The sequence below is a fragment of the Telmatherina bonti genome (assembly GCF_933228915.1).
Source record: "Telmatherina bonti genome assembly, chromosome: 19".
In the NCBI taxonomy this organism is placed as follows: Eukaryota; Metazoa; Chordata; class Actinopteri; order Atheriniformes; family Telmatherinidae; genus Telmatherina; species Telmatherina bonti.
In genome coordinates this window covers 21693413-21719155 of record NC_136617.1, presented here as the reverse complement: position 1 = coordinate 21719155, position 25743 = coordinate 21693413, and the positions used below count along the sequence as shown (strand labels likewise).

At 42.8% G+C, this 25743-nt stretch overlaps 2 protein-coding genes across 2 annotated transcripts; both read right to left on the bottom strand.

The window, feature by feature from the left end:
• Nucleotides 1-5457: 5457 nt before the first annotated feature.
• Nucleotides 5458-11011, bottom strand: LOC306769578 (putative methyltransferase-like protein 24). Its single transcript, XM_079258244.1, has 5 exons — nucleotides 10878-11011; nucleotides 8993-9091; nucleotides 7503-7639; nucleotides 7059-7326; nucleotides 5458-6468 (listed from the first exon to the last, which is right to left on the bottom strand). The coding sequence occupies exons 2-5, from the start codon at nucleotides 9068-9070 to the stop codon at nucleotides 6163-6165; spliced, it is 789 nt and encodes a 262-aa protein (XP_079114370.1). The 5' UTR covers nucleotides 9071-9091; nucleotides 10878-11011; the 3' UTR covers nucleotides 5458-6162.
• A 4148-nt stretch (nucleotides 11012-15159) lies between these two features.
• ahdc1 (AT hook, DNA binding motif, containing 1) lies at nucleotides 15160-23606 on the bottom strand (the record flags this gene model as incomplete). The annotated part of the gene is made up of 4 exons (XM_079258869.1): nucleotides 15160-15218; nucleotides 18739-20431; nucleotides 20594-22308; nucleotides 22404-23606. The coding sequence occupies 3 exons, from the start codon at nucleotides 23604-23606 to the stop codon at nucleotides 18745-18747; spliced, it is 4605 nt and encodes a 1534-aa protein (XP_079114995.1). The 3' UTR covers nucleotides 15160-15218; nucleotides 18739-18744.
• Nucleotides 23607-25743: the final 2137 nt, after the last annotated feature.

The window sequence follows — 25743 nt, the reverse complement described above, 5'->3', positions numbered from 1 at the left end:
TTTCAGCAGGTATGGCAGGGTATACAGAACACCACAAAATACAGATGGTGTAGATGTGGCATTGACAGAGGAGTTGAATAGGTTTTTCGCCCACTTTTGAGTCTCACTCACAGCACCCAGCCACTCCACTGCAGCCCCTTCCAGCCTCCAGCACTAACTCTAGACGTAAAGGATGTCAGACAAGTACTCTTGTCTGTAAACCCCAGGACGGTCACAGGTTCAGATGGAATACCTGCTGAGGAAAGGATATAAAGGGAGCTAGATGGAGCTACAAGGAATGAAAAAATATATCAAGAGCTTTCTGATTCAATGGCTACACACGGGTACCAAAGGAGTTTCCAGCAGTGTCGAGAAAAGCTGAAAAAGCTCAAAAGGGACTATCGGCAGGTTAAGGACCACAATGGTGGTTCAAACAGACGAGACTGGAAGTGGTTCCAAAAAATGGGTGCTATTGATGGACTTCCAGTACAACTCTGAGTCCTGTCATCTGCAGAAATACTCTGATGACTCTGCAGTTGTGGGGTGTATCAGGGATGGACAAGAAGCAGAGTACAGACAACTGGTCAGTCAGTTTGTTAAATGGTGCGGTGACAATCATCTCATATTAAATACCAGCAAAACAAAAGAGATGATTGTTGACTTCAGGAGGAATGAGAATAAACAAAGCACTGTTTCCATCCTGGGAGAGGAGGTGGTGGAGGAATATAAGTATCTTGGAGTTCAGCTGGACAACAAACTGGACTGGAAATGCAATACTGAATACATCTACAAGAAAGGTCAGAGCAGACAGTACTTCTTAAGGAAGTTGAGATCTTTTTACGTCTGCACCAAGATGTTGCACATCTTCTATAAGTATGTTGTGGCGAGTGCAGTCAGCTTTGCAGCCATCTGCTGGGGTAATAGCATCAGAACCAGAGACTTGAAGAGAATCAACAAACTGATCAAGAAAGCTGGTTCTGTGCTTGGAGTAACTCTGGAGCCGCTGGAGCTGACTGTCCAGAGAAGAATGCTGCACAAGCTGATGATGATGGAGGATTCTTCACACCCTCTCCACAACACAGTGAAGACACAACAAAGCGTGTTCAGTGAGAGGCTTCTTCAGGTCCGACGTCAGACTGAAAGATACAGAAGATCATTCTTGCCAGCAGCCATCAGCCTCCAGAACAAGACCTCCTCAAATTAATAATTATCTACTACAATATTGAATTTCCCTTTGGGGATTAATAAAGTATTTTCATTTCATTTCCATTGTTTACATTAGTTATTTAGTGTAGAGGAGATAATACATAAATTGACGATGAAATTGCTCCAAAACTGCCACCTGAAACACAGGATGAATATGTTATAACGGCTGCCCGTTACAGGATCAGCAATTGCCGTATGGCATTTTTGGATCTCGGCGTCTGTCGACCCTCCTCCGAAGTCTGCGATTGTATTCCGCTTGGTGAAACTGCACGGCTTCTAAAACTCTCCTGTGCTTCTCCATGACTATGAGATTTTATTTAGGTACTTAAGTAAATAATAATGCATAAAAAAAAAAATAAAAAAAATCAGTGCAAAAAAAATTAAATTAAAATTATGGTGGTCAATGAAATGAAAAATTATTAATTACCAAAGGGAAATGAAATGAAAAATTAAATACATTAAAAATTAAATTTAAAAGAAGAATGGAAAAAAATGCTAAAAATGTTTGTTTCAAAAGAATTTTCTATTGGTATCGATGTAGTTTTCATGCTAAGAAACCGTCAAGACAGATAGAATGCATGACTGAGATAAAAATGAAAATCCATGCTACAGTATGAAAAATGAAAACGATGTTGATCCACTTGTGAACAATTTAAAAAGAAGAAATTAAAGTGGAAAAAATGACTAATAAAAAACTGGCTCGACCGCCTTCCGCCCCCAATAATAACCAGCCTTGTCCTCTACGCATGCTCCGCAGTGTTTGTACTGTTCAATGCTAGGACGGACCCTGGTGGTGGTCTCATCCCCCTGATGTCCAGGACAACAGGACGCACCGTTCCACTGGAAAGCAACCGGAGGTCAACAGACTAGCTTGCAGCGCGCATCGAGCTCCACTGGTACTTTCAGTCACGAACGCTATTTATAGGCCTCCAAACCAAAGTCTACTTTACAAACGGTGCTGAAATAAAATTTTATATCAGGAATGAAGCGCTGTCTTACATTAATAAATTCTGAAAAACGGCGGAGCAAATCCTAAAAGTAACATTTTCCGACTTTCTTCGCTCAGAAAAGGTCATTTTTTTCAGAAAATTTCATTTCCCATGGGGCCTTGCGGCAGCTACCCGGAAGTGCCGTTGCCGACACCTTGAACAAAAAAAACGTCTTTATCAAAGTATTGGAAAATAATTTCCATGATGAATCAGAGTTTCGTCAACCGAGGTTTCCGTTTCAGCTTTAAAAACGTAAATGGCTACTAGTTAGTTTGGTTTCGCGTGACAGAGCTAATTAGCCGAGTAGCTAAGATGGTAGAAAAAGGTATCGAACATTCAGTTTGGCGCCATTTTTCACAAAAACCACCGCTGTTGTTGTGTCGATATTTCCGAACATAAAACAGAGAGCTTGAGAAATCATTCAGCAGCTGCACCTACACGCATGCCAGCATGGCCGTATAGCTAAAAAGTGCTGGCGCTCCGAACACAAGCTGCGTCCAGAACGTCAACAATGTCAGCGTTTTTCTTACCTGTGGAGAAGAAAATGCGCGCGTTTGGCATCGGATCTGAGTCGTTTTACAGCCAAAAAGCTGTGTCCAACGAGGAAAGCGGGCTGCAGAAGTACCAGTTTGGGGGTCATGTTGGTGGCAGCTTGTCAGTGTGCTGCTAGCATGGCGGGCTCCAGTCTCCCTCTGGTTATGCTGGCTCCTATCCAGACCACACAGTTCCATGACTGATGTAAAAAAGAAAAAAAAACTAAAACTGTCTCACTGCAACACTCGTACACGTTTTTTTTTTTTATTTGAAAAAGACCACGAAAAAAAAAAAAGAATATATATATATATATATATATATATATATATATATATATATATATATATATACACACACACACACACACACATATAATTACTGAATCTATATACATTTCGTTTCACCTATAAATTCCATATATATATATATATATATATATATATATATAAAGAGAACACTAAAGTAACACATTGTAGATTTGAAGGAATTAAATATTTTTATTAAACACGTTCTTTCCATAGTTGAATGTGCTGACAACAAAATCACACAAAAATTATCAATGAAAATCAAATGTTTCAACCCATGGAGGTACAGATGTGGAGTTATACTCACAATGAAAGTAGAAAAACACACTACAGGCTGATCCAACTTTAATGTAATGTCCTTCAAACAAGTCAAAATGAGGCTCAGTAGTGTGTGGTCTCCTGTATGACCTCACAACAATGCCTGGGCATGCTCCTGATGAGGAGGCAGATGTTCTCTTGAGGGATCTCCTCCCAGACCTGGACTAAAGCATCCGCCAACTCCTGGAGAGTCTGTGGTGCAACTTGGCGTTGGTGGATGGAGCGAGACACAATGTCCCAGATGTGCTCAATTGGATTCAGGTCTGGGGAACGGGCGGGTCAGTCCATAACATTAATGCCTTCATGTTGCAGGGACTGTTGCCACACTCCAGCCACATGAGGTCTAGCATTAGGAGGAACCTAGGGCCAACCGCACCAGCATATGGTCTCACAAGGGTCTGAGAATCTCATCCCTGTACCTAATGGCAGTCAGGCTACCTCTGGCAAGCATATGGAGGGCTGTGCGGCCCTCCAAAGAAATGCCACCCCACACCATTACTGACCCACTGCCAAATCGGTCATGCTGGAGGATGTTGCAGGCAGCAGAACGTTCTCCACGGCGTCTCCAGACTCTGTCCCATGTGCTCAGTGTGAACCTGCTTTCATTTGTGAAGAGTACAGGGCGCCAGTGGCAAATTTGCCAATCTTGGTGTTCCCTGGCGAATGCCAAACATCTTGCACGGTGTTGGGCTGTAAGTACAACCTCCACCTGAGGATGTTGGGCCCCCATACCACCCTCACGGAGTCTGTTTCTGACTCTTGGAGCAGACACATGCACATTTGTGGCCTGCTGGAGCTCATTTTGAAGGACTCTGGCAGTGCTTCTCCTGTTCCTCCTTGCACAAAGAAGGAGGTAGCAGTCCTGCTGCTGGGATGTTGCCCTCCCACGGCCTCCTCAACATTTCCTGATGTGCTGGCCTGTTTCATGGTAGCGCCTTCATGCTCTGGACACTACGCTGACAGACACAGCAAACCTTGCCACAGCTCGCATTGATGTGCCATCCTTGATGATCTGCACTACCTGAGTCACTTGTGTGGGTTGTAGACTCCGTCTCATGCTACCACTGGAGTGAAAGCATTCAAAAGTGATCAAAACATCAGCCAAAAAGCATCAAAAACAAGAAGTGGTTTGTGGTCACCACCTGCAGAACCACTCCTTTGTTGGGTGTGTCTTGCCAATTGCCTATAACTGTCACCTGTTGTCTATTCCATTTGAACAACAGCATGTGAAATTGATTGTCAATCAGTGTTGCTTCCTAAGTGGACAGTATATATATATATATATATATATATATATATATATATATATATATATATATATATATATATATATATATATATATATATATATATATATATATATATATGTACATTCCTGAATCTATATGTAGGAGCTGTGAGTATTTTCTACTGTGTGTTTCAGGACACTGTGGCCATCTCCTGCAGAGCTGTGAACAAGCATGAGTCCAGAAGCTTGAAGACCCCGAATCTCTTTTTGTATTTGATGGAAAATGTACATACAAACTAAACAATTGATTCAGAACTTTGAAATGCCACCAATGTCATCATAATGGACGGTGACAGAAGGATAAGTATTTGTCATCCTGTTAAAACCCTCAACTGGGGCCTTTCTGTTTGGTCTCAGTATTTGTTTGGTTAAGTGGTTAAAAAGGAGGAGTACAACCCAACTTATTGGGACACCATGTAAGAAAACTAAAAAGAAAGACTGCTGAATCATTTTTCTTGGTGTCAAACCACAAAGATTAATAATGACCTTATAATGCAGTAAAAATATTAAACTACCTTTAAGGGAAGGACAGAAGAGCCTAAAACAAGAAGTAAATCAAGGTGACTGCAGTTTAGGCCTGGCTAAGCATGTAAAGAGGGTAAAATCAGCACCTGTGATGTTGCTGCAAAAAACCAAAAGGTCTCCCTTGACAGTTAAAACATTTTTTATTCATGCAGAAAAATCCACTTACAACCATCACATTTTAATCCACGTTGGTAGTGTACATGTTTAACCTTTTAAAAAGTATTAACTGTAAACATAACTTATGGATGTGACTATATTGTTACCAAACTAAAACAGATTTGGCTCATTGTATTATTATTATGCAGGATAATTTAGAATCTCACTGGACTCTCATTTTACATCTGGTACATCTGGCAATATTGTACATTTTAAACACGGATTCAGCATTTTCTTCTCGGTTATGCAACATAAAATAAATATTACAGAAACTTGACTGTAAAGCAAAATCTTATATATTTTAAAACAGATACAGTCAGTTCAGGCTCAAATGAATTTTAGGCTCTTCAATATGAAGATGTATTGCACAAAAAAGGTAATCAAGTGTTAATTTTAGTTAACCAAAATGCATCAAATACTTTGATGACTGAACATTCAAATCACAAACTGTCTATAGATACATCTCACTAACAAGATATCACGCATTCGTTCAGTAAAAAGAATATTGAAATATGTTTTCCAGCATTAGACAATATTTACGAGAGTGCATTTATTGTTTAAAAAAAAATCTATTGATTTCATTATTATACACTGTGCTTCTACCTGGGTTAAATTAGCAAAATTTCCTTCTGTAACTCATTTGGAAAAAACATCCTATATGAATGTATGTATGAACAGGACAGTATTTCTTTCCGAAAGTTGAATTGTAAAATATAGACCACTTAATTTCCACTAGAGGGAGACGTAATATGAAAAACTGTAATGTAAAGAACTTCATCTGTCTCAAGTCTTCACCTTTCATTCGTATCATGTCTCATCCACATCAGTATTGCACAATTCTGTCCATGTTCAGGTGTGACTGTCAGTGTTGCGTGTTGGCCCAGCTGAGAGTGTAGGAGCTGTGAGCATTTTCTACTGTGTGTCTCAGGACACCGTGACCCTCTCCTGCAGAGCTGTGAACCAGCATGAGTCCAGACGCTTGAAGACCCCAAAGGACACTGAACCAAAAGCGAAGCACCTCTTCGTCTGTTCCCCCCACCTCAAATCCTGCCCACTGCAGGTGCACCGTGGCAACCAAATGATGGATATTTTGGAGAGTTCCTGCCTCAATCCAGTTCTGGAAAATTCGCCACTCAGCACTTAGGAGATCAGCATACAGGAAGTGGACCTTAAGAGAGACAATATTATGGAAAAGGAAATTTTGTCATGTCGATCTGCACAGGAATGCAGTCTAGGTATAATGTCTGAAACTTCAAGTATCAATAATATGATAGATTATTGTTAAAATACCTGAATTAAAGACAGGCACTAATTTGCTTTCAATAGCAGTCCATCTGCTATTACTAGGAGAGAAGATATTTTTGTAACTGATATACTGACTGTATATGTGGTGAAAACTTGGTCATAGGGAAATGCTCATCGTGTGCAGTCTTGTTCAGTGTCCTAAAACAAAACTAAATTGTTATAAAGTATTTACATAACGGATATCTTACTCAAACTGCAGGTATGTAACTCCCTCTTGTGGCTGCCGGATATAATTGGGCCACTCACTTAAACTGTTGCCATGGCATCCAGAGATGGCGCAGAGCCCTGTTGCTATGGTAACAGCCAAGTAAAAGAGCTTTCTGGGTATGTTAGGGCGAAAAGAGTCTAAGGTATGTTTGTTTGGTGGATCTGTCTCAAATTTTCTGTCTTCTTTCATATGTTTTTTTTGTGTGTGTGTGGTGTACATAACGTGAAAGAGTATGTGTGTCTTACAGAGCGATGTCCCAAAGCTGCCATAATATCTGCCAGTGTTTGAGAAACACTACCCAGGTTGCCTCTTGTCTTGTGCCTGCGTCTCTTTGGAGTTCTCCACTCTAGCCACATCTTGTGCTGGATGACACTGCCTCCGTTGCCACGGTTACTGGTCAAACTGTTGCTAAGGTGACCACCCGATGCATTGGAGATACTGGGATCAAAACTGTGGACTTCACATCCCAGCTTTAACACAGTCTTCAGAAAGTCTGCATCTCCTCCATCCATACTGATAAAGAGACAATGAAAAACCAAAAAGACAAGCAGGGAGGCACAAAGGAGGTTTTGAAGATTACCGCATGCATGATTAAATATGCATAGCATTGTTTATTCCAGCTGTGGCAGTGATATGAATGCACAAGCACAACAGTGGCAAAAGTGCATGGCGCAGATATAAGGGCCTACCTAAAGGAATATGCAACACATGGTCCATTTGCGGCTGGAAGGAGCCAGTCCTCAGCACACAGCTGCCAGTGAGCTGCAGCCACAGGGGGCTGTGTTGCCTGAGTCAGCCCTGGAGATAAGATCCTGGAGCAGTTCAGCTACATACAGAAGATGAGATGGTTTAGACAAAGGTCTGGGAATAGTCTGTCACAAAATTAGTACCGACATGAGAAAAAAGGAAATTAAACTAGATTAAAAGGGAAAGTAGCATTTTCAGTATTGTCTCCAAGTAAACATAATTATGTCTTGATAAAATCAGTTTTTAAACATGCTGTGATTTTCAGTTTATCTTTTAGTTTGCTTTAAGAGCTCAAGAACAATATTACAACCTCCCACCCCGTCCACTCCCGCCCCCCAAAAGACAGCACAGTATTCCTGCCTTAACTTTTACACAACAGTTTTCTCTCTTGGTTTCCCAGCACTTAGTGTTGCATAAGTCTCCACTCTTGTTTGGGAGTTTCCAGTCTGGAACTGAACATCCTTACTGGCTCCAGATTTGGTAGAAATCTGCTGCTAGTATATTGACAGCGCCTGACTGATCATGTTACTGCAATGTTAACCCTCACAACAGTCTGCAGTCGTAGGAGTAAAGTAGTTTCTATAAAGTCAGGGGAAAAGGTTTTTTTTTTATTGATTGCTATGAACATTTGGCATGGTCTAACTCCTGGCTACAGAAATCTGAAGTCCTCTCTGTGCTGCAGTGTAGCCTGAGACCACAACTTAAACAGTTTTATATATGCTTATTTATATTTTAAGTTAAACTATGGACTGGAACTTCTGAAGGGATCAGAAATCTGAGCAGACACGAGATAATGAAAAAAGCAGAAAAATATATTTCAAACACTCAAAATATTGTTTCCTCTTTGCCTTTTTTCATTTTACCATTCCAGCTCTAATTAAATAATGAAATACAGACATTGTTTTAGAACTTTTCTTGCTCAAAAACAATCATTCAAATGTATTCATCTGGAAAAGGACATTTCAGCTGCATGGCTTATCTCTCTCTCTCATTTCCAGTCTGTTAAAACTGGTAATAAGAAGAAACTTTTTTTTGCCAAGAAGGTTCTGGGCAAAAATTTCACTACCCAGACTTTTTATTTCATCTCAAATTATAATCTTGTCATTATGCATAATAGTTGTGACGTGTATCAGCTTTGCATACGATAGCTTATTGTTACATATTTCATTTATTGTCTATGAATTAATGTAACAGTGCATTTATATATTTGATAAGACTATTTTCTGTTTGTTGTTTTAGTTTACAGTGATGGACTGGCAACCTGTCCAGGGTGATTCCTGCCTCTGGCCTGCTAATTGCTGGGATAGGTCCAGCATCCCCACAACCCTTAATTGGACTAAGCAGTATAGAAAATGTATGAATTAATGTTTTAGTTTAGACAATTTCCTTTGAGAACACAGCTGTGTTTAGGATGATGCTTTTTGCAGCCTACCTGCAGCTTTGTGATGTACATGATGATACGATTGAGTTCTGCTCTGAAGGACGGCTTGTCTGTTGCCCAGCCCTGCATCTCAAATGCTCTGGGTCCCACCTAGGAACATGTATAGGTACTGTATATCAATATATAGATGCTACAGTCTTAGAAATGCCAACATATCCATGGGAATTTGAAAGTGGGTTGAATAATGCATTGACATGACAGTAAGTGAGGTGTGAGAGCTGAGGTGGCAGGTCACAGGCGCTGACCTCAGGGCTGCTGGTATTTGCCTGAGGCTCCTTATACAGACACACACTCAGTCAAACCCCTTTCTCCACTCCTAACAATGAACCTTGTGGTCACCATGGCAACCTCTCTGGAGTAGGAAGGATACACTAGAATGAGTCAGAGAGCCTTAGGCAGAAAAAAATGAGAGTGAGGAAAAAAAGGAAGGAAGAATAAAAGAAAGAGGGTGTGAGGAGAGGAGCAAGGGGTAGAAGGGCTTGGGGTAAAGAAGGGACAGATGCACCTACACACAGATGGAGGTTAGCTAAAGCACTGTGCAATGAAGGGCACAGGCAGAAAGATAGAACAGCTGACATCTTGCTCTGATCTGGGGTCAGCGCAGTGCTTGCCCCCTTGCCCTCGCCTGCTCTACCACGTCAGTAATAATTTACAGAGCTGTGCACCAACTGGCAAAAATATTAACTGGACTAGGATGCCACAGCAACATGGTGTTTTCTGGATGTTCATTCGTTTTCAGTCGTGAAGCAGGTACAGTCTAGTAAAGGGCATGATTCCCTTATCTCAGTGGAATGTGTAGCAATAGGCCCCTGGTCTTCAGTGTCTTCAAAATGCTTCTAACTTGTCCCAACAAAAAACAAAACACCCAAACCATTCTGTGCTTGTTTGTTTTGTATGTCCAGATGTTTATCCGGTAGATGTTTTGCAGCAGTTTCCACCACTTTGCAGTTAATTTGCATCTCTTCACAGCAACCTGAAGTCTACTTTTAGTCATTTATATAACTCTGTATAAAATCCATTGCTGTTTTTTTTTTGTCATTTTGCATCTATTTATTGTTGTTTGGGTATATTTAAGTTCTTCCATATTGTTTTTATTGGTTACTATATTTGCAGTACTTTTGCATCTCTTAAGGGCCCTCTGCTATTATTGCTTTGCCTCAGATCAGCCTTTTTATGTCATTGTTCTAACGTTTGTCATTTAGTCTATTTCTCTGCCAAAGGCAGGTTTTTAAAATCTAGATTTTTGTTTATAAAGCATTTAATGCGATGGTTAACTGGTCACTTCTCACAGGTAAGTTGCTTTGAATAAAAGTGTCAGCCAAATGACAGAATGAAATGATCTTGGGCATCCAGACACTGCAGGTCCTCTGAGAGAGATTTGCACAACTAATTTTAGTTACTAGTCAGTTATCACCATCTTTGTAACAATCTTAGAACTAAGTTTGATAAAACCACCAGCTCATCTGAATCAGGGATTAGGACAACTTTCTGATACATTCGATTAATAAATAAACAATCATTATATGAATGCAAACAAGAATTTCCACACAGTAATCAGTATTGGTGTTTGTCTTTAGATTGCAAATTCATGTTGGTTTTTTTAAATTATTATTATTACTATTATTGTGTTGGTGTTTTATGTATTTAACTAATAAGTAGCATATTCATCCTTTGATTTAAGCTCTTGTTTATATATTTAAAACGGCTCAACAAATTATTTAAGCAACTTTTTTCAGATTTAGAAAAGGGTTATGATTGAATAGTTAATCTGTACGACATCGTAAGATAAATAAACTATAATGATATGTTCTTTCTACATGTGATTAATCTGTGTTAAATATGTGACGTAAACACTTCCCTTAAACTTTATACGAACCTGGCGCTCGTGCGTTTCGTTCTCATCCTCATAAGGTCGTGGACCCTCTCTCCTTTCCCCATAGTCCACCTCTTCCTCCGTACCGGGTTGCCGGGACTGGGTTCCCTGTTGGCTCGAGCCCCCTTCCGGTTCGATGCTTATAACGGAATACACGACGGTTCCGTCCCGCTCCTCCACCCCCACCCACAGGCGCGCGGCTCCAGGTAGCCGCGAGCCGACGACAAGCAGCTGGAGAGCGATGAGCACCGGGGGGATTAATAACAGCAGGATTCCCGAGCGGAGGGAGAAACCACCGAGACCCCGCATAATTTATCTGTGGCGGTGGCTCCGTGGTACATCTCCGGCGTTTTGCCCTGTTATCAAACTTTTTCCTTCCTCTGTAGGGCAGTGAGGAAAGTCCCAGCTGAGTCCTCCTCCTGTCTCCTCGACCTCCTCCTGTGTGACCCCCGCCCCCCCCCCCGGTTACCCCCAGGGGAAAGTTGTGATGACGAGGCGCATTCCTCAGCGGTGGCCTTTTTTTTGGGACAGCAACTACTGCAGTCTTATTTATCCCCCAACCTCTTGCTGTTGTTAACTATGAATAGAAAACTTGGAAACCCGCTTTCTGCTAGTTAATGAACAAACTGACCAAAAATTCACGTGTGGCGTCTAAAACGCAACTAGGACACATTTAGAAGCGTTTGTTGTTGAAGTTGGTCTTACTGGCTACCAACAACATTTCTGCATCTTCATTTGATTTTATGACATTTTGGCAAGACAAATTTGAAAAATCTTTTTCTCCTATAAGACAGATCACAGACAATGATCACAAAGAGACACAGTGGCGAAAGACATGCAAAATTATTAACAAAACATTTGCAGTTGTTTAAACTGACAAAAACAAACATTCATTGATAATCTAACTGATCAGCAAATATACTTAGAATTATCACCATAAATAAATCTTTACTGAAAGCCTATGGTTTTATAAACTGTGGTTACACTTAAACATTTTAATATATGATTAGTAAACAATATTAGGCTGTACTTTTAAAATCATTCAGAATATATGTTGTTTGGTCTTTTGCAGTTGATAATTGATAGTTTACCAATGATTCCTGTGTTCAGCTGTTGGAAGAAGTTCTTCCTCTGTAAATCCTAATGCCTGAGAGAGTTATCAATAAATTAAATGGACTGTACTTATATAGTGTTTTTTCTACTCATGTTGACCACTCAAAGCACTTTACATTATATGCAACATTCACCCATTCTTACACACTCATACCTCAATAGACACATCAAGGGCAATGGCTCAGTGTTTTGCCCAAGGACACTTAGGCACATAGTCAGGGAAAGCCTGGAATAAATCCACCACTTTTCTGGTTGGTAGACGGCTACTCTGCCCCCTGAGCTACAGCCGCCCCAGGTCTAATTCAGATGAGGAATGGGGCCAGCCCTGTATTCAGTCACCCTTTAAGCAAAGACCTTAAGGATGACTGTCAACTAGCCCAAACTTTTTCTAGTCACCTATAGCAATAACCCTCCTCTGCTTTGCTGATGTCAGGCTCAAAGTGGCGCCCTGTGGTCATAAATGATGCTGCAGAGGCCCACCGCACTCCTCCATCAAACTGTCATCGGGTGTTTCTTGGCTTGATCTTGACATTTCGACCTTTGAATCTCATTTAGTGGTGTCATATCTCAGCCTTTTTCACCTTGGCTGCGTTTCCAAGTCACTTGACATCTTGCGCCTCTGGACACCCGTGTTGGGTGGCAGCTCTGGAGGTATGGTAGCACTGAAGGATAATGAGTTCCTGCCAGCTTTCATTAGAATTTTTCACCAATCTTTTTGCAATTAATTTGCACCTTAAAAATGCACTTTTGTGACCCTGTTGACTATTTGCAATTTAAAAAAAAAAAAAAAAAGCTTGATTGGCTGCAGGTCACACCTCACTAGATTAGGTGATTCACAAGTGTTGCATCAGTCTGAAAGGTCCTCTACGATGTTTGTGCTTTTTTTAAATTCATAACATCATTTAAGTTGCTCTTTTGGTCTATTTTAGCAGAAATTATTAGGCTGATTCACATGTTTCACTCCTTGATTCATATACCAAACTCTTTTCTTTGCTTAAGCACATTTTCATGCTTTTAATCATTTGCATGATTAAAACCATTTATATACTGTAGTTTGGAATGGAAAATATGTGCATAAATTTAATGATACAGTCAGAATTATGAATGTAGTGTAAAACATGTCTTGAAGAGAAAAATGACAAAAATTGGATGCAATTGACCAGTTAAACGTTAAAATTGAGTTATCTGCTTTCAGGGTACTTAAAATAATCTTAGAAAAATGTCAGAATCGTATGTTAATTGCAGCTGGCTGTGGTTTTTTTGAGAACTGGTGTAAAGATGAATTGGTAATATTTTATATAAACATAGTAAACAGGAAAGTCTAAAGGAGAGCCGTTGCTCTGTACCCTCCCCCCCATCTCTGTCTGTCATGTAGTGTTGTTGACAGAACATGTCCCCCTCCACCATACAGTGGAATGTCACAGCAAACACACTTCCTCCGGCCATGTCTGAGTCTATTTAGTCAGCTTGTTGACAAACTGTACACAATCTGCAACCCGTAAACTTCCCCCATCTGCTTCCATTCTCTCATTCTGACTGTCTGGCGCGCCCACACACACACACACACACACACATTCCACACAAGCTGCAGATGTACAATATTTGCTGTATAGCAGCAAGTTTCCCTCTGAGGACGTGGACCGAGACAGGGTTCTTTCCTGTCAGCTCCCTGGTAACACTTTGACACTTATCCTTATATGGTTAAAAAATGTTTAACTCCAGTTTTATGCAATTTTTGTTTCAGTGCTTTTAAAATCACTTTAGCACCCCTTTCTGATTTCTTTCTTTCAGTCTGGTTTCTTTCTCTTTCCTTGAATGCACTGCTCTGCTCGTCATCCATTCCTCCTTTCCCCTCCCTTTCACTCCCTGTCGAATTGTGTCCTTGACTGAACTCACTTGCTGGGCAAAGCCCAATACTCGTGCAGGCTGTAAATCACACGCACACAAAAACTTGCTCCCACCTCCTTTTTATCGGTTGAAGAATATGCACGCCACAGACAAAGTTACCAATGGCAAGAACATAATGTGTATTTACATATTTTGCACCTCAGATACATACATGATATGTAACAGACAGATACAATTTTATTTTCATCACAAAAACCACCAAACAACACAAGACCACAGAAAAAGAAGGGAGAGAGTGAAAGAAAGAATGAGGCCCCGCCAAGACTTTGGCATCATTGGAGCTTCACTCTTTGTGACCCCACAGGCACACACACACACACACACACACACACAGAATATGCACGCAAACTCACAAATACATGCATCACTGCAGTCACGCGAATGCATCCTCTGCCTCACTTTCACACACAGAAAACAAGAGTCTCTTTGGGGCCGTTGTGTAATTTCATTTTCTCTTTCCCTTGTAGTTAACAGCAAAACACAGGATGTTGAGTCTCCATGCTGCAGTCCTCCCCCCCAAAGCAGAGAAACCACGGCAGAACGCAGAACGGGCCTTCAGAGCGCAGGGAGGCCCCCTTGCTCAGAGCGGGAGTCATATGTACAGATGCTGGTATTTTAAGAGCACAAACTGATCAAGTCCACTTTTTCTCTTATGGGACACAACACAAGGAGTGCACAGAGAGGGACATTTACTAGGCTCATGGTTTTCAAAAAGTTGATTTGGGCTCAGATGTGGCTCCGGCTGGGGGCACAAGACAGGTGATTCGAGTGCAGAACATGGTTGCTGGTTTAGCAGAGGAGGGGGAGCTTGGAGACAACAGAGGAGAGAAACTAAAAAGCGAGAGAACAAATTGTGATTTTGTTTGTCTATACTGTGGATGTACAGAACAGAAACAGAGGTTTGGTGAAATACTGCATGTGTCACAGAGTGGCTCGAAGGGATGAGGAAATATTCTTTTTCTCTGTCCATGTGCGTCTGGGATTCATCTATCAGCTCCTCTTGGTCGATTCCTCATTCCAGCTCAGAGTGCTCATGTATGATTCGAAATGTATATGGTTAGGTAGTGATTTAATCTGTGCATGCGTGTCTTTATATGCTTGTTTGCATTTGTGTGTGTATGCGTTTGTGTTTGTGCATGCTTGAGAATGTGAGTTAATCTTGATTGTCAATGCCGGAGAATTAAAGCTTTAGTGTCCAAAGCTGGCAGCTAAATTCTCATCCTTCATTTCACAGTCTCTCATAAAGAAGTCCCCTTAAAAAACTGAGACAAAAAAAGGGAAAAAAAATGTTTGCAAATCTGTAAAAGCTTGGATTGAATGCACCTGAAAAAGAAACAGAGAGGGAAAGAAAAAGAGATGAGAAAAAAGGAGTAAAACGCAACTACTGCGTTTTCTATTTGATAAATAACATGTACACTGGTGTCATAATTTAAGAATTTTTTTTAGGAAAACTGCACACTCGGCATTAAGAAGAAGACATTTCTATTCGAATTGGAGGAATAGTTCAGGAAATACAGCCATGTAACACAACAAAACATTCAACTTTACTTTGCTGATGCTTAGTAAACTATGTTGGCAAAAGTATTTGCTCATCTGCCTTTACATGTATATTAAATTAAGTGACATCCAATTCTTAATCCATAGGGTTTATTATGATGTCGGCACCCTTTGAAGTTATATCACCTTCAAGTTTTCTGGAAAACTTTCCACAAGGTGTAGGAGTGTGTTTATGGGAATTTTTGACCATTCTTCCAGAAGCACATCTGTGAGGTCAGAAACTCATGTTGAACAAGAAGACCAGGCTCGCAGTCTCCGCTCTAATTCACTCCAAAGGTGTTTGATCCTGTTGAGGTCAGGACTCTGTGCAGGCCAGTCAAGTTCTCCCACACCAAACTGGCTCATCCATGTCTTTACAGACTTTGCTTCATGTCCTGGTGTGCAGTCATGTTGGAACAGAAAGCAACCATCTCCAAACTATTTCCATAAAGTTGTGAATAAGGAATTTTCCAAAATCTCTTAGTATATTGAAACATTCAGAGTTCCTTTCACTGGAACTATGGGGCCAAGCCCCTGATCACCAACCCCACATCACAATCTCCCCTCCATCAAGCTTTGCACCTGGTACAATGCAGTCAAACAAGTACTGTTGTCGTGGCAACTGCCAAATCCAGATTTGTCCATCAGATTGCAAGATGGAGAAGCATGATTCCTCACTCCAGAGAACACATTTCCACTGTTCTAAAGTCCTGTGGTGGTGGTTTCACACCACTGCATCTGACACTTTGCACAGCATTTGCTCGGATGCAGCAGCTCAGCCATAGAAACCCAACTACAAAGCTGTCTGGGCACTGTTGTGAAGCTAATTTGAAGACAACCTGAAGTATGGAGGTTTGCAGTGACTGAAAGTTGGCGAATTCTATGCACTATGCAGCTTAAAGCTGGGGTAGGTAATGTTGGGGAGCTAGCAAGATTTGAAAGTGTCACCCTGTCTTGGCCCCTCCCCTTCTGGTTTTGCTCCTTGCGTGATCCAAAGCTTTTTTCTTACCTCTGCCAAGGAATTTATGTTTTTACCAACATTTATCCGTTAACTCAAAAAGTTATAAGCGGATTTTAATAAAATTTTCAGGAGTTGTTGGAAATCTGAAAAGAAAGAACTGATTTAAATTCGGTGGTGATTCGGATCACCGTTTGGATCCAGGAATTTTTTAAAGGCCGGGGCAGAGGTTCACGCTCGCCCAGTGATTTCCTAGTTTGCAGCTTTTTTCACCAACAGTTTTCTCTTTCTTGGCTGTTTAGCAGGAGGAGGCAAATAAACTGAGCCGGGTCGGGGAAATCCTTCCTGCATTTTCTCATCCATAGGAGGAGGAGAGGAGCCGGGAGAAGAAGCTTACAAAATATAAAAACTGAACAACTTCAATTCGGCCCGAACATTTTGATTGGTCAGAGTTTTTACAGATTCACAATAAACTGAGGGGTATAACTATACTTTTTATTGTTCATGATTACAAAATGTACAGACTACTATCAGGACGAGGAACCACTTCACCCAGAATAAAAGAAAAATTTCTCTGAGCAAGATTACCTACCCCAGCTTTAACACCCGCTGCCCCCTCTGTCATTTTACATCGCTGCCACTTCATGTCTGAGCTGCTGTTGTTCCCAGTTGCTTCAGCTTTGTTATAATATTACCAACAGATGACTGTGGCGTATTTAGTGACCAAATTTCATGACTGGGCTTGTTGAACAGATAGCATCCTATCACAGTAACATGGTGGAATTCAATAAGGTCCTGAGAGTGACCCATTTTTTCACAAATGTTTATAGAGGCAGTATGCATGCCCAGGTGCTTGATTTTACACACATGTGGCCATGGAAGTGATAGGAACACCTGAATTCAATTATTTGGATGGGTGAGTGAATACTTTTGGCAAGACAGTTTGTGTGATTTCCGCCGGTCATGGCCTGAGTCCTTAGCTCTCCAGTATGATTCTTTTCTTTAAGATCTCCAACGATCTTTGAGATCTCCAAATCCAGTCCTCAAGGGCTGGTATCATTCAGGTATTTGATGGGTCCCTGCAGCAACACACTTAATTCAAATGAATGGATCATTAACAGACTTGACAACGAGTTGTGGAGATCAGTTTTATCTGAATCAGTGTTCTGTTTGGGAAACTTCCAACACCTGCAGGGCACCGGTCTTTAGAATCAGATTTGGAGACCCCAGCTTAAAAAAGATCAAGGAAAAGTGGTCACTTAGCATTCATGCCAAGCATCATGTATCATTTGGGTGGCTGCACGATCCAAACTTCTTGATATTGAACAGAAAAATGGACACCTACTCCACAGTTAGGCAAAAAAAATGAAAAAGTCCAGGGACCAATGGGAAGAATTTGGATTGGACTATGGAATAATAAGTACTGTATTACTTAGTGTGTGTGAATGGATAAACCACTTAGTAGAATAAAAACAAAGTGGAAAAGGCAGTATATTTGTGCAATATCATCTATTTGTAATCAGATCATGACGGTCCCTCCTGCTGGAGACATTTGTCATTTGATGTGAAGGGTTTTTGTCTTTATCCTGCCATCATCCATCATTATTGTCTTGGATGTCCAGGCTACTCTGCAGTTTCCCTATCCCACTCTGACATTTCACTCATACTAGCACTCCTTTGTTCACATGTTGTGAGCTCACAACTGCGTCAGCTCTGCTATTGCTAAAAAAAAATACAGTTTATGAAACTGCAATTTGAGTTAATTGCCTAATAACATCTGAAGAGATCCATTTGCTAAACTCTTCTTGCATTTTGGATATGAATCCTTTAAAACAAAAAAGAAACAGACGTTGTAAAGCAGGGCTCTACAGAAAGGATGAGCTGTGAGCATTTGCAGCATTGTTTGCTGGGGGAGCACAGTAAAGCAGGTTTACAGACTTGGTAGTGAAACAGTCCAATATTCTCTCAATGATTTATTTTATATATAGAATAAAACAGATTGGCAAACCAATATACTCTTTACTTTTTATTATTATTATTGTATTTCAGGACTATGTTATGTTTCTTGTAATGTTGCTGTAAGATTCACTTGGGAAAAAATCATCACTCATGACCACAAATGAATGTTTTGTGTTGCAGGCTTGAATTGTATTTGATGCTGTGTTGTCTTTCTGGCTGAATGAAAAATACTTCTGCTTTTTAAAGCCAGGACTTTTTGAGTTGGTGAAATTTACTGTCCTTTATTTTAATTTTTATGTTATTTCAATGTGTTGGTTTTTTCTACTTGCCCTTATGCAAACATCTTTTTCAGCTCAGTTAATGTTGGTATGAATTATTAAATGAACTCACCTGCTGTTACAGGCTGGTGACACTGAAGCTGTCATCATTGGCTGGGTCCAGGAGTTGGCACAGCACCCCACCACCCTGAGCCACCTGGGAGGTGTAGCGGTGTCCCATGCCCTGGTAGGATTGCTGTTGCAGGGAGTAACCGCTTGAGTCCTCCTGGTGAGGCGAGGAGTCCAGAGCTGGTTTGGGGTACGGAGAGAGAGGCAAGGGAGCTTGGCGATGCCCCGTGCTCATAGTGTGGGGGGTCAAATCCCGCTTTTGGGTGGCCACAGAAGAGGGAGGGCTGCGCTCTTCATAAAGCGCAGGTGCTGAGTGAGAGTGCAGGCTGGGACTGGGTTGAGAGTGTGTTTGAGAGGGGAGGTGCATGATGTTTGAGTGGGAGAGGAGGTTACCTTGAAGGTGTGTGGTCAGATGTGTGTTGGTGTGTGAGCTCAGGTTTGTGTTTTGCTGCATACTATGATGATGTGTGTCATGAGGAGTCATGTGTGTAAGTGTGTTTGCAGTTGGGCTAGCAAGGGAACCGGCGTGTGTGTTGCCATGAGGACTCGTGTGTGGGTTGTTGTGTGTGTGCATGGCTGTATTTGAGTGGGAGTGTGGGTTGGGACTGCCACTGTGCGATGTCTGTCCGTACCAATAGGGGGAACCACAGTAGCTGGGGGAGTCGTACTGTGAAAACTGGGGATCTTTTGGAGGGGGGCGGTGTGAGGGACTAAGAGCTGTGCTGCAGTGGGGAGTTAATCGTGGTGAGGGGGAGCAGGAGGGGGAGAAGTTCCTGGAGGGGACAAGGTGGTAAGACTGGGGCGGAGGAGGGGTGGGCTTGGGAGGGTAAGGGGGAGATGAGACACTTGGTGAGAGAGATGAGGATGACTCACCAGGGTATAAAGCTGGATATCGCTCCTCAGAGGATGGTGTGGAGGGGTGGGCTGAATAAGGAGAGGGGTACTCACAGGGGTCCTGGAGGTAGCTGGATGGTGGTGCAGGATTAGGAGTGGCCAGAGGAGAGAGGCTGCTGCTATCTCCACTGTAATAATCCAGCCCCTCCTGGAACATGGCGGACCCTTCTGGGCCTCCAGCTGACACTGCTAGTCCCACTCCTGACGTAGAAGCAGCTTTACCCCTGCCTTTAGGGCGCTCTCTCTGACAGGGAGACAGACCCCCTCTTCCCCCTCTAGATCCTCTACCTCGTCCTCCAACTCCTCCCCTCTTAGGTCCAGGTGTAGGCGTTGGGGAGGGACTGGATGGGGAATCAGAATGTAAGGCAGCACCCCCTTCTTTTTCTAATTGTGGTTCAGTCCTTTTTCTGCGACCACGACCAGGTTTGCTGGTTCCTCCGCTTTGGAAAAGGACATTCTGGCTCCAGTTATACGATGGTCCAGAGGCACTCTCATGCCAATCCATCATCAACTTCTCCAGGCTGGACAGACTCGATTGGCCCCCTTCCCCACTAACAGATGCAGCTTCATTTTGTTTGAAGGTGCCACCTGCAGAGATGGGCCCACTACTGGTGGCTGTAGAGCCAAGGTGTGAAGAGTCAGAAGAGGATTCTGACAGACTTTCGGGAAACGGCTGTCGCTTTGCCTTCTGAGGGGTGTAATTTGAGATATCCAAGATGTCTTTGGACTCACTGGAGCCATATTCGCTATAGCCATGATACTGAGACCCAAAGTTGTCAGTTGGCCAGCCACCATAACCTTGTCTGGAAAAAAACAATAAAATATACATTTTCTTTAGAAGTAATAAAGTATTGAACTATAATTTATTTTACACCACTTTTGGTTCCAGTTACAGCACTCAGTAATATTTGCATAATCATTCAAAATGTGTAGTCATTGATTATGTTGTACGACAAGTGATTTACCTGTAGCTCCACTGATTGGAGTTATACTGCTTGTAGCCCTCTGGGGAGGTGGAGCTGAAGGGGTTACCTTTGGACACAGACATAAACCCTCCTCCAGGTGATGTGGATCCTGCTGAATCCCCTCGCACCATAGAGGAATGGCTTCCTTGGGGATATCCACTATAGGCTCGCTTGGCTGCCTGGAAGTTAGAATAACTCATCTGACCAATGGGGTTGGCCTTACCATTGCTGTGACCAGACCCGTATGCAAAGCTGCAGTCTGATGACCTCTGTGGCACTGCAGGAGAAGAGCAGGAGTATCCAGAGGAGTAGTGACCAAATGAGGCAGGATGGGGAGAGCTAGGAGAGTGTGAAAGAGATGGAGGGGTGGATTTAGGATAAGTAGAGGTGGTGGGGGATGTTTGAGCCAGGCTGCTATAGCTATAAGGAGGCCTGGCTGAGGAGCAATGTGCCTGAGCTGAACCGTCTACCCCAGAGCCCTTAGAGCTCCACTTAGGGAACGCAGGAGACCAGTTGTGACCAGCAGCTGGACTGGATGGCTCAAAACCGGGAGTGGATGAAGCTTTGCGGGGGTCTGACTGTGAAGAGATGTCCAGCAGGTCTGATGAGTCATCAGAGTCGAGCAGTGATCGAAAATAACCAGCAAAAAGACTTTGTGAGTCTTCTCCAACTGGCCCAGCCCCTCTGCCTCCTCCTGGACTCCCATAAGCACCTCCCCGCCCAAGCTCACAAGAGGAAAAGCCACCCCGTGGAGATCCACAAAGCTGATAACCGCCTAAACCTTTCTCTTTATCAAAAATCCCCTCCTCCCCCCAACCTCCTGCTCCATTTGGCCAGTCCTGTCCCCTGGACATCCCGCCCCCTTTAAATGCACCGTTTTTCCTCGTACGTCTCTTTTTGACAATTTTCTCACCTCCAGATTCAGTTCCCACCGCACCCCCTCCTCGGCCCACCCCTCCTCCACCCACACCTTTCCCCCTCTTCCTAGGTAATCCATGCTCAGACAGGGGGCTTATTTTCCGCTTTTTTCCAATAGATTCAAAGAAGTCACTGAAGGTGCTTTTCCTGCACACGCTGCCCCCAACCCCACCTGCTGCTCCCCCACCTCTTCCAAGCCCCCCTCCTCTGCCGCCTCTGGGGCGTCTAAACCCAGTGAGCCTGTGGAGCAGGGTGGATATTCCAGGGTTTTCCAGAGGGACATGAAAGCTTTCTGGCTCACTGGGTGTCCAGCAGCGAGGAGGAGAGCAGCGGCCAGTTGCAGGAGGCTGGCGGTTTAAAAATGCCAGTTTGGAGAGAACATCACCGTATTCTGTTTTCACATCGTTTGTGTCATTAACATAAGATGGATACGGAAAAGGGAGTTTAGTCCGACGTCGCCTCCGAGGCTTTTTGGGCTGGTCGCCTGTAACACTGGCAGTCCCAGCATTTGGAGGCTCTCCCTGTATTCCTGGCAAAGGTTGTTTAGGTGGACGTCCTCGCCTACGTTTGAGGATAACAGGGAGCTCTCCTGGAGGGAACATCACCATAACACTTTTCCCATTGTTTTTCATGCGGAGAAGGGCAGTTGGCTCTCGAACTGCCTCAGATCCCTCCAGATTGCCATCGTGACTTTTCTCTGTTCCTGTTACTGTTTCCAAATTAGAAATCTTGTAGCTCTTCTGCCTGCGGCTAAGACTGACAGGAATGCGAGCCACCTTGACAACAATCTTTCTCACCTGCAAAGTAGAAACAAAAGCAGATTGTTGAAACATTATTTTATTTAATGCCAAGAAGAAACTCGAGTGTTATATGCAATCTTTGATAATCTTACACCAACAAAGCGCCCTCGTCTGCCGTTATTGGGGAGTGACACCGCCAGGTCTGCAACAGGTTCTTCCTTCATAGTGAGATGAGGTGCAGTTAGGGTGGATGTAAATGAGAGAGGAGGGTTTGCACGTTGTTGCATGGCTTGTGCTGCTTGACGCTGTTTCATTATGCTCTTAGGAGCTGCTTTATGCACAGACTTCAGAGCAGGCCTACACCTGGATTTAGGTCCAGGTTTATGTCCAAGTCTGGGCCCCGGTTTAGGCAGAGCTTTAGGAGCAGGTTTAGGTACTGTTAGTGCAAGAGCGATGTCTGTGTGACAGGTGGGTGTGGGGAGAACAGCCTCAACAGATGAATGCTCCTCTTTATCACCAACAGCCACCTCCTCTTCTTTAACTCTCCAGATCTTCTCCTCCATTATTTCTCCTTCCTCCTCTCCTCCTTTCTCCTTCTCCATTCTTTTTTCTCCATCCTCTATGCTTCGGCGCAACCGGGAGGATTTGCGGAGGTGACAGGGGAAACGAGGACGTCCAGAGCTGCGGAGTGCATACTTCTTCTCTGTCTCTACAGGGAGAGAACAGGAGCCTGTGTTTTGGTTTGGACCAGTGGGAACTGGACAAAAGGTTGATGGTGTGTCTGTCTCCACAGTCTGGAGTAGGGTTGCCGGCTGACTGGTGGAGGCAGGATGATTGCCAAGTGCCAAAGACAAGGGTTGAGGTGAGGTTGGGTGTATGGCCTCTGGTGCGACAGCTTTGGAAAGTTCTGGGCCTACAGACCTTTTCTGAGTGTTGATTTCCATGTGTCCAAAATTGTCCATATGTGCATGTGAAAAAGCTTGTGCATGCACATCTGGGTCTATGTGTGTTTGCATGTTTCTAAGTGTGTCAGCAAATGTATGTGTTTCAGCCACCGTGTACAACTCAGTGTGCCTCCGCAGGCAGGGAATGGGCCCAAGTCTTCTTTGTAGATGGACACCGTTAGCCAGGGCAGATGGAGAGGTGGGGGCAACGCGATCAGGGGTCACCAATGCCAATCCATCACAAGAGGGATCCTGAAACCCCCCATGGAGCACAAGCTCCCTTGACCAGAATTCAGGTGCTTCCAGCTCTTCAAGTCCCGCCACGCAGCCCTTCTCCTCAGGCTGAGTCTCACCACAGCCCACTGGAGCCCCAGTTTGGCCTGAATGCAGATGATCTGACAAGCCACTCATTCAGTGGACAATTTTGCTGGTAGTGTGGCCAGAAAAGGAGGGATGTTTTAAATTGTCTGTAAATGAGCAATTCTTTTTTTATCTAGCTTTCCTCTTGCAGCTATCCAGAGTTGAAGATTCAAATACCTACAGAAGAAAACAATATAAAGAAAAAAAAAACAATTTAGGGTATCTGTTAATATATTTAAGTTTAATTTAAGATATCAAATAAAAAATTTCTTGCCTTTCTATATACATGCAATTATGGCTAACATGCAGCACATTTCAAAACCAAAGTTTCGTGGTACAAATTAAATTTAACTTGTGTGATAAAGTTGTCAAAATATCTGGCAATGGCCCATAAAGCTACTCTGTAATGCATCCTCTTCCGTTAACTGTGTCAACCACGCAGCAACATTATAACATTAGATAACATTTACCATTCATATCCTGCTCAGTTGGTTGCTTTTACCGAATAGTTGTGGCGCTGATTTTGATTCTGAGTTGAGCCTCACTCTGTCTGCCTGACTGGCTCTGTTCTGCAGGGGATCATTGGGTCATCAATACTGCAGTGGAGAGCTCACATACTTCTCTCTCCTCCCTCTGCTTCTGTCTTTTGCCCATGGTTGCTACAGTGAGAGAAAGAAAGACACGAAAACAGAATCAGACAGAGCAAGGGACAGGAATGGAGTTTAAGAACATGAGGAGAAAAGAAAGGCGTGTGGAGGAGGGTGGAGTAGAAAGGAAAAGAGAATAACAGATTAGTACATGATGTCACAGCATGCGTTGGGCCAGACTAAAATCAGTATTTTGGAGAGGGCTGCAACATCTCACATCAGACACAATTATTTCAAATGATGACTTGGAGCATGGTTACTTGTCTCTCTGCGTTGGCCCTGTGATGATCCAGGGTGTACCCTGTCTCTCGACTGCTAATAGCTGGGACAGACTCCAGCTTCCCCACAACCCTGAATTGGAATAAGTGCTATAATCAATGGATGGGTTGATGGATTGCAGCATGAATTTTTAAAGTTGAATTGTAGTTTCGTTCTTGTGTTTTTCAGAGTAAAACAGTCAACTTAATTTTCAAATATAGAGAGCAGTCTCACAACTGCATATAGTGAGTACATTTTGCATATATCTAACCATTTCTGAGTAAGAAGATGTCAATTTTACATCAGTGAATTATAAAAAAGAACTAAATGATGGTAAGAAACAAGCATCTACGTGCACTACTAGATTTTTCCAAAACTATGCAAATGCATTACAAAGAACTAGACTCTAGGTGCAAAATGAACAGGAATGTGTGAATAATTGCCGCCACCAGGGGGAAGCAAAGAGGTGATGAACAGAGAGGTGTAAAGAGGATGGAGAGATGAAGGTGACACAAAGACAGGAATGATGGAGAGATTACAAAACTCAGAGAAGAGAAGTACAGACCACCAGAACAGACAGAAGTATTGCGAAACCCTGGGCCACATGTGCTGTCTGACGTGCATGTGAGTGAAATCTGCATCCAACACAAATGCGAGCATGCTTGCAACATATGCAAGCAGATTTGCACGCTGCTGACTACAACACTGTAGCATACAGTCCACATTCAACACAATTATGTCCATCGTCAGATCTTTCTGCCTCCCTCTAAAACATATGGCTCTGATTAGGAGGAGGGGAGGAGGAGAGAGAGCAAGAGAGGGAAGCAAGTGAGAGACATTCGAATGAGTGAATTAATGTGTGAACGTATGAAAAGGCGAGAGGCAGAAGAAGCACAAGATATGACTGAGTGGCTTTGAGTGAATAGATAAAGAGGTAGACAGATTTGAGCAATTTTTGCAAAAATGACGGACATAAAGTTGCAGAGGAGCAAAAAGAGGAGGAGAAAGCAGTAGAAGGCGAGAAGGAGAAGGAGTGGGAGAGTTTAGCTGTAGCCGAGTTTGGGGCTGCACACATGAAGCAGAGCAACCTCAGTGTTATGCTGCTCTGAGGAATGACACAACTGGGACAGACAAGCATAAAGATGAACACACACTACACATATTTCTTTAACTCCCTCACCCACTCCCTCCTATGCCCAACACTGTGATTCCCTCCCTTTTCTCCCATTCTCACTTTCTCTCCAGTCTAATTAACAGCACTCATTAATTAAGGTTTCATCTGA

Bases quoted from the DNA above. Each gene is read 5' to 3' on its own strand.
- LOC306769578 (XM_079258244.1), bottom strand. From the start codon at position 9,070: ATGCAGGGCTGGGCAACAGACAAGCCGTCCTTCAGAGCAGAACTCAAT. The intron at 7,640-8,992 runs GTAGGCTGCAAA...TTCTGTATGTAG, and splicing joins TGTACATCACAAAGCTGCAG to CTGAACTGCTCCAGGATCTT. The intron at 7,327-7,502 runs GTAGGCCCTTAT...TCTCTTTATCAG, and splicing joins TGTGTTGCATATTCCTTTAG to TATGGATGGAGGAGATGCAG.